This window comes from Cololabis saira, chromosome 24 (genome assembly GCF_033807715.1).
Source record: "Cololabis saira isolate AMF1-May2022 chromosome 24, fColSai1.1, whole genome shotgun sequence".
Classification (NCBI taxonomy): Eukaryota; Metazoa; Chordata; class Actinopteri; order Beloniformes; family Belonidae; genus Cololabis; species Cololabis saira.
Window position 1 is genome coordinate 23825634 of NC_084610.1, and position 17935 is coordinate 23843568.

Sequence of the window (17935 nt, forward strand, 5' to 3'; positions counted from 1 at the left end):
TAATAATTTCACCCTATAATGTAATAATTTAACCCTATAATGTAATAATTTCACCCTATAATGTAATAATTTCATCCTATAATGTAATAATTTCCCCTATAATGTAATAATTTCACCCTATAATGTAATAATTTCACCCTATAATGTAATAATTTCTCCCTATAATGTAATAATTTCCTATAATGTATTCATTTCCTATAATGTATTAATTTCCTATAAAGTAATAATTTCCTATAATGTAATAATTTCCTATAATGTAATAATTTCCTGTAATGTAATAATTTCCTGAAAATGTAATAAAATTTGCACTTAACTCAATCGAAAATGTAATAAAACCCAATAATGTAATAACTTCACCAATAATGTAATAAAATATCCTGACTGATATTGTAATAACATTTTTACCGATAATGTAAAACCTTATTACATTATTGGGAATTTATTACATTTTCAGGTGGGTCTTTTTTTTTTTCCAAAACTGATAATTTAATACTTGACAGATAATGTAATATATTTGTTTATTTTCAGTCCAGAGTTCTACATTTGGTGTTTTAAGTATCTAAGAATGTTTTATACACTGGATTTGAAACACCAGAATGATTATTGGGTTAAATTACAGACTTTGAGCAGCATGTAATAAATTCCCAATAATGTAATAAGGTTTTACATTATTGGTAAAATGTTATTACAATATCAGTCAGGATATCTTATTACATTATTGGGGAAGTTATTACATTATTGGGTTTTATTACATTTTAACATTGAGTTAAGTGCAAATTTTATTACATTTTCAGGAAATTATTACATGATAGGAACTACATGGCTCCTCCTCTCTTCTCCTTCTCCTGGACCTGGATCTGCAGCATTTGACACAGTTGATAAAAACATCTTCCTAAACCGGCGTCATCACACCATTCGTGTCCGACACTCCGCCCTCAACTGGTTCAGGTCAGACCCTACAAATCGAACAGAACGCATCTCCCTTGGTAACTCCCAACCCAAACCCCATACTGTCACCTGTGGGCAGGGCCGGTTTTTCATGGGCAACATGGGCGACTGCCCAGGGCGCAATCCACATGGGGGCGCACAAGCGCTCTCAAAAAAAAAGAATTTGGTCTGCTGCTTTCACATAGAAAGCAGCAGATTGCGCCGCGCCCACGGCCGGGTAGGGCGCAGACTCGGCGCAGAGCCTCCATCACCTTCTCTCCTATTGGAAACAACTTTCTCTCTTCTCCCTTCTCTCCTATTGGATGCGTCGAGATGTCGTCACAGCGCGGCACGGTGAAATTAAAAAATGTTAAATTTGGGCAGGCAGGCGCAGCGCAGGGAGGCGCGCCGCAAATCCGCGGTAGGCGCCCTCTTGCGCACCGCCGAGTTCGGCGGCAGAACGGTCCGCTCTTGGTCGCCGCTTTGCACCCTCTATGTCAGGGGTGTCGGACTCCAGTCCTCGAGGGCCGGTGTCCCTGCAGGTTTTAGATGTTTCCCTGCTTCATTGCACCATGATACAAGTGACTGTGTCATCAACAGAACTATCCAGACTTTGATGACAAGCTGGTGACGATGATTAATTAGAATCAGGTGTGTTAAAGCAGTGAAACATCTAAAACATGCAGGACACCGGCCCTTCTGGGATTCAGTTTGACACCTGTGCTCTATGTGAAAGGGGCATAGAGGGTGCAAAGAGCGGCGGCGCGCAAGAGGGCACCTGCTGCGGCGTTGCGCCGCGCCTGCCTGCGCCCGAATTGAACATTTTTTAATTTCACCGTGCTCGGCGACATCTCGGCGCATCCAATAGGAGAGAAGGTGGTGGAGTGTGAAAAAAAACTTGCTTGTCTTATACATTTAATTATTAAAGATACATGGCTGTGCATTGATGTTTTTTTTTCTTCGCAGTGCGCAGGGAGGGCGTTTGATGGACAGTTCGCCCAGGGCGCAAAAGTAGCCAGGACCGCCTCTGCCCGTGGGGTCCCCCAGGGGTCTGTGCTTGGCCCCACCCTCTTCACCCTCTACCTTCTTCCCCTCGGCCAAGTCATCAGCCGGCATGGAATTTAATTCCACTGCTATGCTGATGACACACACCTTTATGGTCAAAGCTACAGCTGAGAGGCGATCATGGTTGGCCCCCCTCACCAGACCCAGTCATCCATAACCAGCATCACCTTCTCCGGCCACAACATTCCCCTCTGTTCATCCGTCACCAACCTTGGAATGGACCCCCAACTCTCCTTTGATTCCCACATAAATCACCTCTGCAAGATCTCCTTCTACCACATTCGTAAAAACATCGCCAAACTCCGTCCCATCCTCACCCTCGGACAATTCTAAAAGAGGACTAAAAACCTTTCTTTTTAGCAAAGCATTTTATCACTAAACAATGGAATGTTTTCTTCCCTAGTTGCTGTTTTTAATTGCTTTATTCTCTTTTCTGCCATGTCTTGACTTTTTATCACTTTCATCTCTCATCTTGATTTTATTATTTCTGTTTAATTATCAAACTGTAGCACTTTTCACGCCTATGAATCACCGGTGTGACGTCTTTAATCAACCAGAGTGCTCTCCGGTTCTGGTTGACCCTAATCCTCCTCCGGGCCGGTCCTGGTTTACCTGATTTACATGGATCATATACGATACCAATATAACATTCATGGCTGGTCCTGGATCATCTAGAGCTGACTGGGAGATTTTTGAATTTAGGATATTGTAGGAGGCCGGTTTAATTATGCCTTGATCTTTGTTTATTGGTTGTTTGTGTCGTATTTATTTATATATTTTTTTGTTATTTTGTCTTTTCTTTCTTTTTCTTATTTTATTTCATTTAAATTTATTAATTTTTATATTTTTTTATGGCATATATGATCTGATATAGTGAGGAAGGGCCAGGACTAAATCAGCGTTATTCTGCTTCCTCCTGTTCCCTCTCCAACACATTGTTTTGCTGCTGTGTTTTATTTCTGGAGAAACTGTTAAATTGTTTAGCTTTTTTTTAATATATTTTGATGCTTTTAATTTGATGGGTTTTGTTGTGTTGGAGACAAAGCCAACAATAAATAAACCTCGGCGTTCTGTCATCGGCTTAGAGCTGATGGAGCGAGAAGATCCCGGACCGGTTCTGGGTCACCAGACAGATGAGTTCCCGGCGCCGGCGTTGGGAAGTGGGAGGCCAGAGTTCGGACCTCATCACCCTAGACACCCTAGACATGTATATATATATATATATATATATATATATATATATATATATATATATATATATATAACTACACATATATAACTACACTTAGTCAGAGAATTAAAGTTATAGTTATAAAGTTACAGCCAGAACACGCAAGAAGCTGCAAAGCAGTTCTTTTTCTAGGGTTTTAGCTCCCCAGCCCCAGTTGCAACCCTGACAGAACCTGGGAATGACGTGGATTTATTTATTTTAATTTTTTTACTTTTTTTAACATTTCATAACAATAATTAAACAAAAATAAATAAATAATATTAATAAGAAAAATGTCTTAATATTAATAAGAAAGATGGTACAGTATATATGGGAGCTATGAACAATCAAACTTGTTTCTTTATTAAAATATAAAATTAATTAATTTATACATTTATCAATAGGCCGTACCATATGTCTTTGTTAAAGAGCATAATACAAAGTCTTTCAGCATAAAAGTATTTTTAACGTGTGACAGCCAGTGGTGTAAAGTAACGAAGTACAAGTACTTATTGTACTTAAGTAAGATTTTTGAGAATTTGTACTTTTATTGATACTTTCATTTTTCTGTACTTTTACTTTTACTTCGTTACATTTTCAAGGAAATAATCGTACTTTTAATCCGCTATATTTAAAATTGGACACGTCGTTACTCGCTACAAATTAAAGAACAGCACAGCGGGGTCTGATTTATGGTTCCGCGTTACACCGGCGCAGAGCTACGGCGTAGGGTACACGGCGACGCACACCCTACGCCGTAGCCTACGGCGTAAGGTGTGCGTCGATTTAACGCGGAACCATAAGGCGGACGGGAAGGCAGGGGGGCGCGTGAATATACCGAGAAGGAGCCGCAGCTCCCGGGAGAGTTGCGCCGCAGAGGCGGGCCGGAAGGCCGGAGGAACCGCCGTCGCGTCGAGTACCGATGAGGACTGAAGCCTGAATTATGGTTCCGCGTTAAATCGACGCAGAGCCTTGCCGTAAGGTACGGGCTCTGCGTTGGTGTAACGCGGAACCATAAATCAGCCTTGAGCGGCAGCCGACGCGTGTCCATGGGCCGTTGGAGACCCATCCAAGATGGCGGCCGCGCTGAATGTCAGCTCCAATAGACAGCGTCAGTGTATGAGGCGTCTACGTATATATGTTTACGCTCATCAGCGCACCAGAACCCCTGAACCGGACCACCGGACCCCCCGGACCCACCTTGACCCGGCGGCGGACGCTCTCCCGGTGCAGACTCTCCTCGTCCAGCTCTGACGGCTCGTCTTCGTCGGTGGGGGACTCGTCCACCGCCCCGTTCAGACCAGGATCCTCCAGACCCCCGATCTTCTTGGCCTTCAGGAGGATCTTCCTCTTCAGGCTCTGACGGGTCACACAAAAAAACGCTGCTCATTAAGGTCCGTTTACCGTTTCTGGAGCCGGAGGAGCTCCGGCACAAATCACTCAGGGTACCAGGACCACCAGGTCTGAGACCAGGTCTGATTTGTATTAGATTTTGTACAAATCTAATACGTACAAATCTAATAATAGGCACACCTGCTCACCTGGGGCGACGGCAGCCGGGCCGGAGCTGGCCCGTCCAGCGTGTTCTTCAACAGCTTGTCCCCCAGGATGTTGTCCAGGTGTTGGGCCATGACCCGCTGCTGCTCCACGCTGCAGTGGTTCTCCAGGGACAGGAGGACGGGGTAGTCCGACACCTGGGGGGGGACATCGTCATGAAAACCGACCCGTCACCGCGGACACCGCGGCCCGCTAGCATCACGGTGCTGCCAGAACCTGTGCTGGGTATCGTACCACCTAGGGATGGGAATCGAGAACCGGTTCTTGTTGAGAAACCGGTTCCCAGTGTTTCAATTCCTTGGAATCATTTGCCTTTTTTGCAAACGATTCCCTTATCAGAATCAGAATCAGCTTTATTGGCAGTTTAGAAAAACAATGTATTTGACTTCGGATACACCGGCGGCGACACAATGGTATTATGCGCCTGTTTTCCAAGGGTAACACTGGGATAGGGGAGGAAAAAAAACCATATTCACACTGTGTATAATACGCAGTGTCAAGGTGCAAAAAACACATTGGCACACAACAGCCACAACAAACATCACGTGTGGGGGGAGGAGGTGGACGGTGCATCCAAGTGATCGCCGCGGCTTCGTGGGGCTCGAAACCCAGAGACTTCGTTGGGGGTGCTGATAAGAGTGGGGGCCAGGAAGGCGTTGAGATGAGGGAGGTGTGTCAGTAAGTGTGTGTGTAAGCGGTAAGTCTGTGAACTTCGCTCAGAGCTGCTCCTCAGCCAATGTCCTTGATGTTATCAGTCGGCTCGGTACAGTTCTGAAACAGGTCCACAGATGTTCCTGGAGAGGGGAGGGTTAGTGGGGGCAGAGTCATCTTGTTTACATTCCACCAGGGAGATTGTGACTGGAGCAGCCGGCCAGACTGCTCTGTTAAGGTCAGATTATAGAATCAACAATTGTATTGAAAAGAACAGGCAGATCCCAGTAATTTTCCGTCTGCCTTAAATCTCTGGTTCATCAATGGCGACTCCAAACAGACGAATTTGTGATCAATTCCCGCCAAGCCGAGCTTCAAACTTCACCAAGTTCTTTTCCATCTTGCCAATGAGCTCAAAGACGCCGCCAGCCTTTGATTCTGTTCAAAAATCACATCCAGCTTGCGATTTAGCTCTCCCAGCGTTAAAGTCTGAGTGTTGATAGCCGTGCTTATCCCTTCAGCCACGTCCGGCAGCTCGGAAAGGGCCAGAACAGCTGTCGACGACTTACGCGTTTGTCGATAGACCAGGAATCCCCCCACTCCAATCAGCAGAAATCCTGCTATCATAAATCCAATTATGAAGCATCTTCAACTTCCTCGACAGACAGGATTGCCAGACACAACGGTTTCCAATGTTTCCAGGAGTCCATTATGTATCCGGCAAAAAATATCCCATCGGGGCAGGAGGGCTCCCTTACCCCCTGACTTCTCGTCGCAAAAATGTGGTCAATTGTGCTGAGAAACCAGTTAATCAATTCCATGATTGTAGAGTTTCGGAGGAGTGAAAAAGAAAAAGAAGAGAGGCTCTGAAGACGAGACAGGACAAAAGCAGTAGCAGGGCAGATTGATAAGGGAGAGGAGCAGAAAAGCGTCCGCCTTCACCGAGAGCCGGAAGATAGTATCACGATACACGATATTTTCGATATTCAATATATTGTAAGATATTTCTTCAACGATATATATCACGATATATGTGACTGAAAAAGAAAAAATACCCATAAAAAGGAAAACATCTGTAGTAACTTCATACGATGTACAAAGAAAGTGCATTTGTATATTTCCTCACTGCCTGCTAGGCTTGTAAATGTAAACACTGTACAGCTGGACAAATTGAAGTGCATAAACAATAAAAAATAATTAATTAATAAAAATTGGTGGTAAACAGAGACGGGCGGTGCTGACCTTGAAGGCGTAGCTGCCCACGGCGGCCACCACGTCCTTGAACAGGATCTTGGAGGTGAGGGTGTGTCCGTGGTAGACGATGGGCTCCCCGTTTGGGCCGTCCCAGCAGTCGACCTCCACGCACCGGCAGCCGCGCTTCAGAGCCCTGAGACGCCACCACAAATCCAGCTTTCATCAGCTCATGGTCTCATTTGGGGGGACAGGAAATTAAAACACACCGTTCATCCACACGCCGTAAATCTCCTCTTCTAATCCCAATAATAGACTGATGGAATGAAATGGTCTAATATTGGACAAGGGCGAAGGGAATTTCATTATCCCATAAAAGGTGAACCCTCGTCCACTGAGACGAACCGTAATCTGTGAAACGATCTGGAAAACATCCTCAAGTTTTACCTACAGGCAGATTTATGCAACGGTCATCAGACCCGACAGTAAAACCTGCCAACTCTGGCGGGAACCTTCATTATTAGGGCACGAGCACTGACAGTGCGAAGGCCGTATTGTATCTGTAGGAATTTTTCTCGTTTTTCTTCTCTCAAAAGGAGGGTCTTTTTGCCCCCTAAACGTGCCCCAAAAGTCACCAAATTTTGCACCAAGCCAGTCCTGGTGATAAATGTGATATTTAATGGTTTGCATTAATGGGCGTGGCCTAATGGCTCAACTTCGTGCCTCAAGCCCCACAATACGGTTTGACGTACATGCACGAAAATCGCTACACACCTGTATCATGTCACAACTTAAAGAAAAGTCTCTTGGCGTCATGGCCGAAACCCAACAGGAAGTTGGCCATTTTCAATCAATCGTGTAATTTTGGCGAAATTTATGCAATTTTTTCGGCCGTTAATTCAGCCCGAACCGTAACGTGCACCCAGGTGTGTTATACATCAAAATGTGCGTCTCCATCCTGCGACGACGCGCATTACTTTTCTCAGTCAAAAGCGTTACCGTGGCGACGATCGATGCCAAAAAGCGCGCCCACCCTTCATCTGATTGGTCCATATTTGGTAGTTCCTATTTTCTGCCATAACTTTTGAATGGTTTGACATAGAGAGTCGTGGCTGGTTTCATCCACTAAATTTCCAGGCCTGAAGAATCTACATGAAACTGGTCCTGGTTCTACCTGATGTAAAAGGTTCCCGGTACCTGATGTAAAAGGTTCCCGGTACCTGATGTAAAAGGTTCCCGGTACCTGATGTAAAAGGTTCCCGGTACCTGATGTAAAAGGTTCCCGGTACCTGATGTATCCCTCCACGCTGCTCTGTCCCCGGAGCTGGTCCTCCATCAGGTAGGTGTTGTGGGACGAGGAGATGAAGTAATGGCACAGCGGCTGGTCCATGTCCTGGAAGACGCTTCTCCTCCGGGGGTTGAAGACGCCGCCCTCGGCCGAGCCCAGGTACATCAGAAACCCGTCGAAGGTCATGGCGTTCAGCTGCTTGGCTGGAAATGAAGCAGCAGGATATCAGAAGAGGTGGTACTGAGTACTAGGGCGGCAACGATTCGTCGACATTGTCGACAAAAATCGATAATCAAAATTGTCGACAATGAATTTCATTGTCGACAATTGTCACCAGACGTGTTTTTCCAACGGAGTGAGGCGTCTCACTTCAACACAATCCTCCCCGGAGATCAAAGTTTACCGTCAACATGCCTAATTATTTGTCAACGAAAATAAAAAATAAACTTTAACACCAGCTACTTTTGCTACCTGCTGTAACCGTCAAAAAATATGTAACAGTTGGTTGTTGTCATGGAAACATTGGTGCTTCCCTCACGCGGAATGATATGCTGTGATTTTGACTTTCTCGAAATTGTACTTCAATATTAATCTCAACATTTAGACTTTTTTTTCGACATTTAGACTTTTTTCTCAAAATTGTACTTCATCATTAATCTTGAAATTTTCGACTTTTTTTTTGTTTTTTCTTTTTTGTTTTTCCAATGGAGTGAGGCGTCTCACTTCAATACAATCTCTGCCGAGAGTCGTGCATGCACGATAGCGTCTCTGCAGCTGCGGGTAATAAAACTTCAAAAGTTTGGGAGCATTTTAGCCTCGATACGGCAAATAAAAAGATACTTGCAAGGTTTGCAAAGACAACGTTGCTTTTCACGGGAGCACGTCGGTAATGCATTTGAAGAGAAAGCACGTCGGAGTGTTCACCGAAACGGACTCGCCTTGGTAAGATATTAAGCCCATTTTCATTTGTTAAATTAATTTGTTAACTTTGTTTATTTCATGTTATTTATTAGTATTATTTGAGCCACTCACAGCTACTCTCGTTGCTTTAACCTCAATCATAATTGATGGTGAGAAAGGTGAAAAAGCGTGAGATGACGACAATGATGGATTTGCATCTAACTTTCAGTCAGGTTTCCTATGAACTGTCAATTATCCATCAAACTCACAATGATCATGTTAACATTAAATCAGATAGATTTGTCTGGACATTTCTCTTGCGGGACGGGAGAAGATACTAGATCAGGGATCGGCAACCCGCGGCTCTTTAGCGCCGCCCTGGTGGCTGCTGGAGCGTTTTCAAAAATGTTTGACCTTTTTTTTCCTTTTTTCTTTTTTTTTTTTTCTTTTTTTCCTTTTTTTCTTCTTTTTTTCTTTTTTCCTTTTTTCTATTTTTTTTTCTTTTTTTCTTCCTTTTTCCTTTCCTTTTCAATTTCAACATTTCGACTTTTTTCTCAACATTTCGACTTTTTTCCTCGACATTTCGACTTTTTTCTCGACATTTCAACTTTTTTCTCGACATTTCGACTTTTTTCTCAAGATTGAACTTCAACATTATTATCGACATTTGTGCATGATGAAAAAAAAATCCTGTTATAACTAATATAGAAACATGCAGCATGTGTTCCTTCATTCTAAGGCTGATACAAGACTTTTCATTTTTTGCGGCTCCAGAGATATTTGTTTTTTGTGTTTTTGGTCCAATACGGCTCTAAAACATTTTGGGTTGCCGACCCCTGCACTAAATCAATGCATCTCTATTATCGTGCGCAGTGCGGCATGAATTCTCAGAGTTTAGCGGATGTGTGCAGGAGCAGGATGAAGAAAACAGTCCCGCTATATCAAGGCTCTAGCGCCATCTTTCTTGTGTTTATTATCATTTGCCAAATAATTAAAGCAACCTCATACTAAATTTTAAAAAAATTACTAATTATCCGATTAGTTGACTAATCGTTTCAATAGTCGGTGACTAGTCGACTATTAAATTAATCTTTAGTTGCAGCCCTACTGAGCAGTGACCTCAGTGTTCCTGTAGTATGGAGGGAACTAGGGACGGGCGGTATGGACAAAAAAATTTATCACGATAATTTCTGGCATTTATCCCAATAAAGATAAAAATGACGATAAAAAAAATACCAATTCAACTCCACCTTTGTAACTATAAATCTATCACCACATTCAGTCTTTGGAGCCAAATCACTGCTCTAAAAGATACTAAATACTAAACTACACCAATTAAATGAGTTCCACCTGTACTGCAAAACTGGAATGATTCAGATCCTCCATGTTTGTTACACAAACACGTATCAACGGGAATTTATCTTTCTTTCTTTGTTTCTTTGTTTCTTTCTTTCTTTCTTTCTTTCTTTCTTTCTTTCTTTCTTTCTTTCTTTCTTTGTGTCTCATTTCCTTCCTTCCTTCCTTCCTTCCTTCCTTCCTTCCTTCCTTCCTTCCTTCCTTCCTTCCTTCCTTCCTTCCTTCCTTCCTTCCTTCCTTCCTTCCTTCCTTCCTTCCTTCCTTCCTTCCTTCCTTCCTTCCTTCACGTACGTTGTGCGTGGATTTAACACAGAACCATAAATCAGTTTTACACAAAAACATCATCAACAGGAATTTATCATTTTTACCGTGAGATACAAATTCTTACCGTGGGGAATTTTTTGGCGGTTTATCGTGAACGGTAAAATATCGCCCATTCCTAGTGTTTATAGTACCAGAGAGTTGGGGATACCTGTGTCTGAGACCTCAGTGTTCCTGTAGTATGGTGTGAATAGTACCGGAGAGTTGGGGATACCTGTGTCTGAGACCTCAGTGTTTTGTAGTATGGTGTGAATAGTACCGGAGAGTTGGGGATACCTGTGTCTGAGACCTCAGTGTTTTGTAGTATGGTGTGAATAGTACCGGAGAGTCGGGGATACCTGTGTCTGAGACCTCAGTGTTTTGTAGTATGGTGTGAATAGTACCGGAGAGTTGGGGATACCTGTGTCTGAGGGTTCGTGGAGCTCGATGAGCTCCTTGGCATGTTGTTGGACGTCCTCCCCCTCCAGCTGCCCTTCTCTCAGGAAGTCCTCCAGGTCGCCGTGCGACAGTTTCTGGCCGTCGGACGAGTACGTCTGGAAGATCCTCAGCACGTCTTCCCTCTGGGTCAGCATCTTGTAGAAGAGCACGAACTCGTCGCCCTCCAGGGAGCCGGACTGGGACTTGTCCGCCATCTGAGGAGAAACAGGCAGGCGATGGGCCAAGTTGGTTTTGCACACGGTTCTGCCTTGCTGGGACCGACCTCCACCTCTCCACTCTACTCTCACTACAGATCACACCATCATCTGCATACAGCATCATCCATGGAGACGCTTGTACGACCTCTTCCATCAACAAGGCAACAAGGAGCAGCACTGGGTTGATCCTAAATGCAGTCCCACTTCCACCTGAAAGCCCCCATTACGTTCACGCCCTACGGTTCACGGTGTACAATTCACGCCGTCTCGGACGAAACAGAGCGGTTCACTTGAAACCTTTGATTACTGCTCTACATGCCGATTATGACGCCTACATCCTGCCACAGACATCGACCCTTGATGACCCATCTATCACAAAACCCAGAGTCTTAAGGGCCAAGCGTGGATTAGATCACGTCCGAATGTGCGTTTAATCTGGCATGCCTTGAGATACAACCAATAAGACAAACATTATTTAGGCCAAACATGGATCACATCTGACTGGTGGCTATGAAGCTTATTTACGTTTTATCTAAGTCTGTGTGCCACATTTGACCCTCCACATGACCTTTGACCTGCATCCAGACCACTAACACATAACTGAATAGGCCCAGATGTGTTATTATGGTTGTAGTCCTTCAGTCACGGGTCACATGGCTTCTGATGTCAACCTAATATCAGTCAAACATCCAACCTACAACCAACCACACCGGCTAGGCAGTTTCTGTCAAAGACTCACCGTGTAGAGACGATGAGCGTGGTGCTCGTTCATGTCCACGTTCATCATCCTGAGCAGGTCCTGCACCTCCTTGAAGTTCATCCTGCCGTCGTTGTTCTTGTCGGCCTTCTTGAACCAGTCACTGATCCATCTGGGGACAACGCTTAAGGAAAGCTGAGGGGGAAACGAGGTTTGAACAACCCAGACTGACGGACTGGTGGTTGGACCGTATCCCTACCATCACTGGTGATTAGACGGCTCCGAACATGCGTTCGCCTCCACTTAACTCCCTTTCAGAATCTGCAACCTACTTTAAAAAATATAAACATATTTACTGGTTCAAAAGACATTGTTTCTCCCATCCATAACCCTACTGGGGGGTCAGGTTGGACCACCGTCCAGGGAATTCCGTCAAAGCACTGAAGACATCTGAACGCCAACTCTGGTTCCCCCTTTCCACCAAACCAGTTCCAGGCTGGTTCTGGTTCTGGTTAGCAGAGACGTAACTGACGTTAGCAGAGACGTAACTGACGTTAGCAGAGACGTAACTGACGTTAGAGACGTAACTGACGTTAGCAGAGACGTAACTGACGTTAGCAGAGACGTAACTGACGTTAGCAGAGACGTAACTGACGTTAGCAGAGAGGTAACTGACGTTTGCAGAGACGTAACTGACGTTAGCAGAGACGTAACTGACGTTAGCAGAGACGTAACTGACGTTAGAGACGTAACTGACGTTAGCAGAGACGTAACTGACGTTAGCAGAGACGTAACTGACGTTAGCAGAGAGGTAACTGACGTTTGCAGAGACGTAACTGACGTTAGCAGAGACGTAACTGACGTTAGAGACGTAACTGACGTTTGCAGAGACGTAACTGACATTTACAGAGACGTAACTGACGTTTGCAGAGACGTAACTGACGTTAGCAGAGACGAAACCGACGTTAGCAGAGACGTAACTGACGTTAACGGAGACGTAACTGACGTTAGCGGAGATGTAACTGACGTTAGTAGAGACGTAACTGACGTTAGCAGAGACGTAACTGACGTTAGCAGAGACGTAACTGACGTTTGCTGAGACGTAACTGACGTTAGCAGAGACGTAACCGACGTTAGCAGAGACGTAACTGACGTTAGCAGAGACGTAACTGACGTTAGAGACGTAACTGACGTTAGCAGAGACGTAACTGACGTTAGCAGAGACGTAACTGACGTTTGCAGAGACGTAACTGACGTTAGCAGAGACGTAACTGACGTTAGCAGAGACGTAACTGACGTTAGAGACGTAACTGACGTTAGCAGAGACGTAACTGACGTTAGCAGAGACGTAACTGACGTTAGCAGAGACGTAACTGACGTTAGCAGAGAGGTAACTGACGTTTGCAGAGACGTAACTGACGTTAGCAGAGACGTAACTGACGTTAGCAGAGACGTAACTGACGTTAGAGACGTAACTGACGTTAGCAGAGACGTAACTGACGTTAGCAGAGACGTAAATGACGTTAGCAGAGACGTAACTGACGTTAGCAGAGAGGTAACTGACGTTTGCAGAGACGTAACTGACGTTAGCAGAGACGTAACTGACGTTAGAGACGTAACTGACGTTAGCAGAGACGTAACTGACATTTACAGAGACGTAACTGACGTTAGCAGAGACGTAACTGACGTTAGCAGAGACGTAACCGACGTTAGCAGAGACGTAACTGACGTTAACAGAGACGTAACTGACGTTAGCGGAGACGTAACTGACGTTTGCAGAGACGTAACTGACGTTTGCAGAGACGTAACTGACGTTAGCAGAGACGTAACTGACGTTAGCAGAGACGTAACTGACGTTTGCAGAGACGTAACTGACGTTAGCAGAGACGTAACTGACGTTAGAGACGTAACTGACGTTAGCAGAGACGTAACTGACGTTAGCAGAGACGTAACTGACGTTAGCAGAGACGTAACTGACGTTAGCAGAGACGTAACTGACGTTTGCAGAGACGTAACTGACGTTAGCAGAGACGTAACTGACGTTAGCAGAGACGTAACTGACGTTAGCAGAGACGTAACTGACGTTAGCAGAGACGTAACTGACGTTTGCAGAGACGTAACTGACGTTAGCAGAGACGTAACTGACGTTTGCAGAGACGTAACTGACGTTAGCAGAGACGTAACTGACGTTAGAGACGTAACTGACGTTAGCAGAGACGTAACTGACGTTTACAGAGACGTAACTGACGTTAGCAGAGACGTAACTGACGTTAACAGAGACGTAACTGACGTTAGCAGAGACGTAACTGACGTTAGCAGAGACGTAACTGACGTTAGCAGAGACGTAACTGACGTTAGCAGAGACGTAACTGACGTTAGCAGAGACGTAACTGACGTTAGCAGAGACGTAACTGACGTTAGCAGAGACGTAACTGACGTTAGCAGAGACGTAACTGACGTTAGAGACGTAACTGACGTTTGCAGAGACGTAACTGACGTTTGCAGAGGCGTAACTGACGTTAGAGACGTAACTGACGTTAGTAGAGACGTAACTGATGTTTGCAGAGACGTAACTGACGTTAGCAGAGACGTAACTGACGTTAGAGACGTAACTGACGTTAGTAGAGACGTAACTGATGTTTGCAGAGACGTAACTGACGTTAGCAGAGACGTAACTGACGTTAGCAGAGACGTAACTGACGTTAGAGACGTAACTGACGTTAGCAGAGACGTAACTGACGTTTGCAGAGACGTAACTGACGTTTGCAGAGACGTAACTGACGTTAGCAGAGACGTAACTGACGTTAGTAGAGACGTAACTGACGTTAGTAGAGACGTAACTGACGTTAGCAGAGACGTAACTGACGTTAGCAGAGACGTAACTGACGTTAGTAGACGTAACTGACGTTAGCAGAGACGTAACTGACGTTAGCAGAGACGTAACTGACGTTAGCAGAAACGTAACTGACGTTAGTAGAGACGTAACTGACGTTTGCAGAGACGTAACTGACGTTAGCAGAGACGTAACTGACGTTTGCAGAGACGTAACTGACGTTAGCAGAGACGTAACTGACGTTAGCAGAGACGTAACTGACGTTAGCAGAGATGTGGCTCCTCTTAGCACCCGAGCTGTGGAAAAGCAAACTAGTTCCAGCTGGTTTGAATTTGAACGAGTTGTGAACCAGAACCAGCTCTGGAACTGGTTTGGTGGTAAAGGGGGTCTGTGTGAAGGATACTGGTCCAGTTTCTCCCGCTCCCCCATGTTCTCCAGGTTCTCGATCAGCTTCCTCATGCCCTTGATCCAGGACTGGGCCTCGTCGGCCGACTCGGCCACCAGGTCCAGGTTGCCACGGCGACCGCGGAACACCACGGTGAAGCATCGCTCGGCCGGGAACTCGTCGGCGATGCTGAGCAGCACCTCGCTCTGGTGGCCCTCGCGCACCAGCTCCACGTCGCTCACCGAGACTGGAACCACAATCCCATGTAACATCTCTCAGTAAACTCAAAAACATGACTCCATACGGCACAACCCGAAAATAAAGATAGAGAGACAGCCTATCTATTGGGCTCAGTGGTTTTCTTGCCTGCCTTTACCTATTTACTTGTCACTTTCTTGCCATTGACCCGGTCTTTGTACGTTTTGACCGTATAGAAACGTAATTCTCCTCAGTTGTGTGAAATAAGACCTGGAAACGGGCATTGTGGCAAAGAATTGTCAAATTAATTTAATTCACTGTACGAATTGTTACTGATTACTTTTGTAATCCTGTATTTGACCCGGTCTTTGTACGTTTTGATCGTATAGAAACGTAATTCCTGCCATTGTAAGAATAAGATGAACCTGCTAGATCTACTACCCCCCTGTTTAACAACTTGTGCTTTTTATTATTTGACCTCTTTTCTTATCATTTTATTTCATGTTATTTGTTATTTACTGTTTAATTGTGTCTTGCTGCTTTTAATGTTGATGTAAAGCACTTTGAATTACCTTGTGTTGAATTGTTCTATACCAGGGGTCGGCAACCCAAAATGTTTTAGATCCATATTGGACCAAAAACACAAAAAACTAATATTTCTGGAGCCACAAAAAATGAAAAGTCTTGTATCAGAATTAGAATGAAGAAACACATGCTGCATGTTTCTATATTAGTTAGAACTGGGGGAACATTTTTTTTTTGCATTATGCACTTCGAGAAAAAAGTCGAAATGTTGAGAAAAAAGTCAAAATGACGAGATTAAAAAGGAAAGGAAAAAGGAAGAAAAAAGAGGAAAAAAGGGAAAAAAGAAGAAAAAGAAAAAAAAGAAGAAAAAAAGAGAGAAAAAGAGAAAAAAGGAAAAAAGAAGAAAAAAAGAAAAAAAAGAAAAAAAGGAAAAAAAAGGTAAAACATTTTTGAAAAATGAAAAAGAAATGAGAAAGAAAGAAAGAAAGAAAGAAAGAAAGAAAGAAAGAAAGAAAGAAAGAAAGAAAGAAAGAAAGAAAGAAAGAAAGAAAGAAAGAAGGATAAATTCCCGTTGATGAGGTTTTTGTGTAATAAACATGGTGGATCTGAGAGTGAGATAGATTTATAGTTACAAAGATGGAGTTGAATTGGTATTTTTTTTATCGTCATTTTTATCGTTATCGTGATAAATGCCAGAAATTATCGTGATAAATATTTTAGTCCATACCGCCCATCCCTAGTGCAAAGAGACAAAAATACCAGTGATGCATTTAGAGGGAGAAGGTTATTGCACTTTTAAACTGTGTTGTGGAGTGACGTGAGCCATTACTTGAAGAGAAAGCAATTTACAAAAATGCTGACTATAAAATATATATATAAAAATTCATATTTATTTTATTTTATTTATTTATTTATTTGTTACTATTATCGCTATTTTTGACCTCCATGTTGTCTGCTGTATTTGATGTTTGTTTTGTATGTTGCAATAATGAGAACATAATAAAAACTTTGAATAGCGACTACAAAAGCACAGATATTGTTCTTCTTTGGTTTCTTACACGTGGAGTGGGCGTTCCCGGCCTTCTTGGACTTGTACCAGATGGTCATGCCGTCGTCCTGCAGCTTGAAGTATCTCTGCTTCTTCCAGGAGCGGGACTTGATCTTCCTCATCACCGCCCCCACCAGCATGGACTGGAGGTTGTCGTCGCCCTGGATACCTGGATACCGGGAGAGGAGAGAGATATTCATATAAATATAAATAAAACCCCCCCAGGAACATCCTCACCCTCCTCCAACGAGACAGAATCTGAGCAGAACTTACGGAGGGAACCCCTCGTGGAAGCCATTCGTCGTTCCTCTCACAATCACATCTATGAAGAGAAGAAGACGATATTTACAGGGTGGATTGTCACGGAGTGGTTTGTTGTGGACCCAAATGCAGGAGAGCAGGAGGCAGGAGTTGGAAAAAACTTAAATTTATTTGCAAAAACAAAAGCAAAACCCAAAGCGCTGCTGAGCAGGATCAAAAGGCCGACCAAAAACATGAATCCGAAAACTAGACGAGGAGAACATGGAAACGAGGAAACAGTACGGACCAGCGAGGAGCAGGGGAAGACAAGACTAGACATACACAAAGGTTAACGAGACACAGGTGCAGACGATATGGGCAGATGGAAACAGGAGGGTCAGGACAGAACTGGAACTGGGGGAAATGTCAAATCCTGACAGTGGATAATATCTTTAGACTTTAATGAACCTGGAGGAACCGGATTGATCCTGGAGACGCCCACATTAACCTCAACCTGGTGCCGAGGTGGGGCTGGGCGATATGGACCAAAAGTCATATCTTGATATTTTCTAGCTGAATGTTGATACTCGATATATATCCATATTTTTTCTGTGCCATAATTGGGGTTTCCCTCAAAGCATTATAGCATAGCATCTCTGTTAGCATCTCTGTTAGCATCTCTGTTAGCTTCATTTTTTCTGAGGCAAACCCTTAAAAAAACAGTCAGTTTTAATACAAAGCCTCGTGCCAAATGTCACACAGGTTCCTTTATTAACAGAGGTCTGCACAATATCAACATGTATAAAACAAATGAAATAAAAATAAACTGCCTGCATATATAGAATAAAAATGCTTCTTGAATAAAATAAAACAAATATCCCTTTCCCAATTAAATTAAAATACACTGC

At 43.9% G+C, this 17935-nt stretch overlaps 1 protein-coding gene across 1 annotated transcript in view; it reads right to left on the bottom strand.

Moving 5' to 3' along the window:
- LOC133425113 (1-phosphatidylinositol 4,5-bisphosphate phosphodiesterase delta-4-like) overlaps window positions 1-17283 on the bottom strand; it is a 29986-nt gene extending 12703 nt beyond the window's left edge. The window contains exons 1-10 of the mRNA XM_061715792.1: window positions 17275-17283; window positions 17061-17094; window positions 16798-16956; window positions 15035-15263; window positions 11841-11970; window positions 10867-11098; window positions 7891-8092; window positions 6653-6797; window positions 4744-4896; window positions 4403-4561 (exon numbers count right to left, since the gene is read on the bottom strand). Coding sequence (XP_061571776.1) covers window positions 4403-4561; window positions 4744-4896; window positions 6653-6797; window positions 7891-8092; window positions 10867-11098; window positions 11841-11970; window positions 15035-15263; window positions 16798-16956; window positions 17061-17094; window positions 17275-17283 — 1452 coding nt within the window. The remainder of the gene's footprint in view (window positions 1-4402; window positions 4562-4743; window positions 4897-6652; window positions 6798-7890; window positions 8093-10866; window positions 11099-11840; window positions 11971-15034; window positions 15264-16797; window positions 16957-17060; window positions 17095-17274) is intronic.
- Between the last annotated feature and the right edge of the window lie 652 nt (window positions 17284-17935).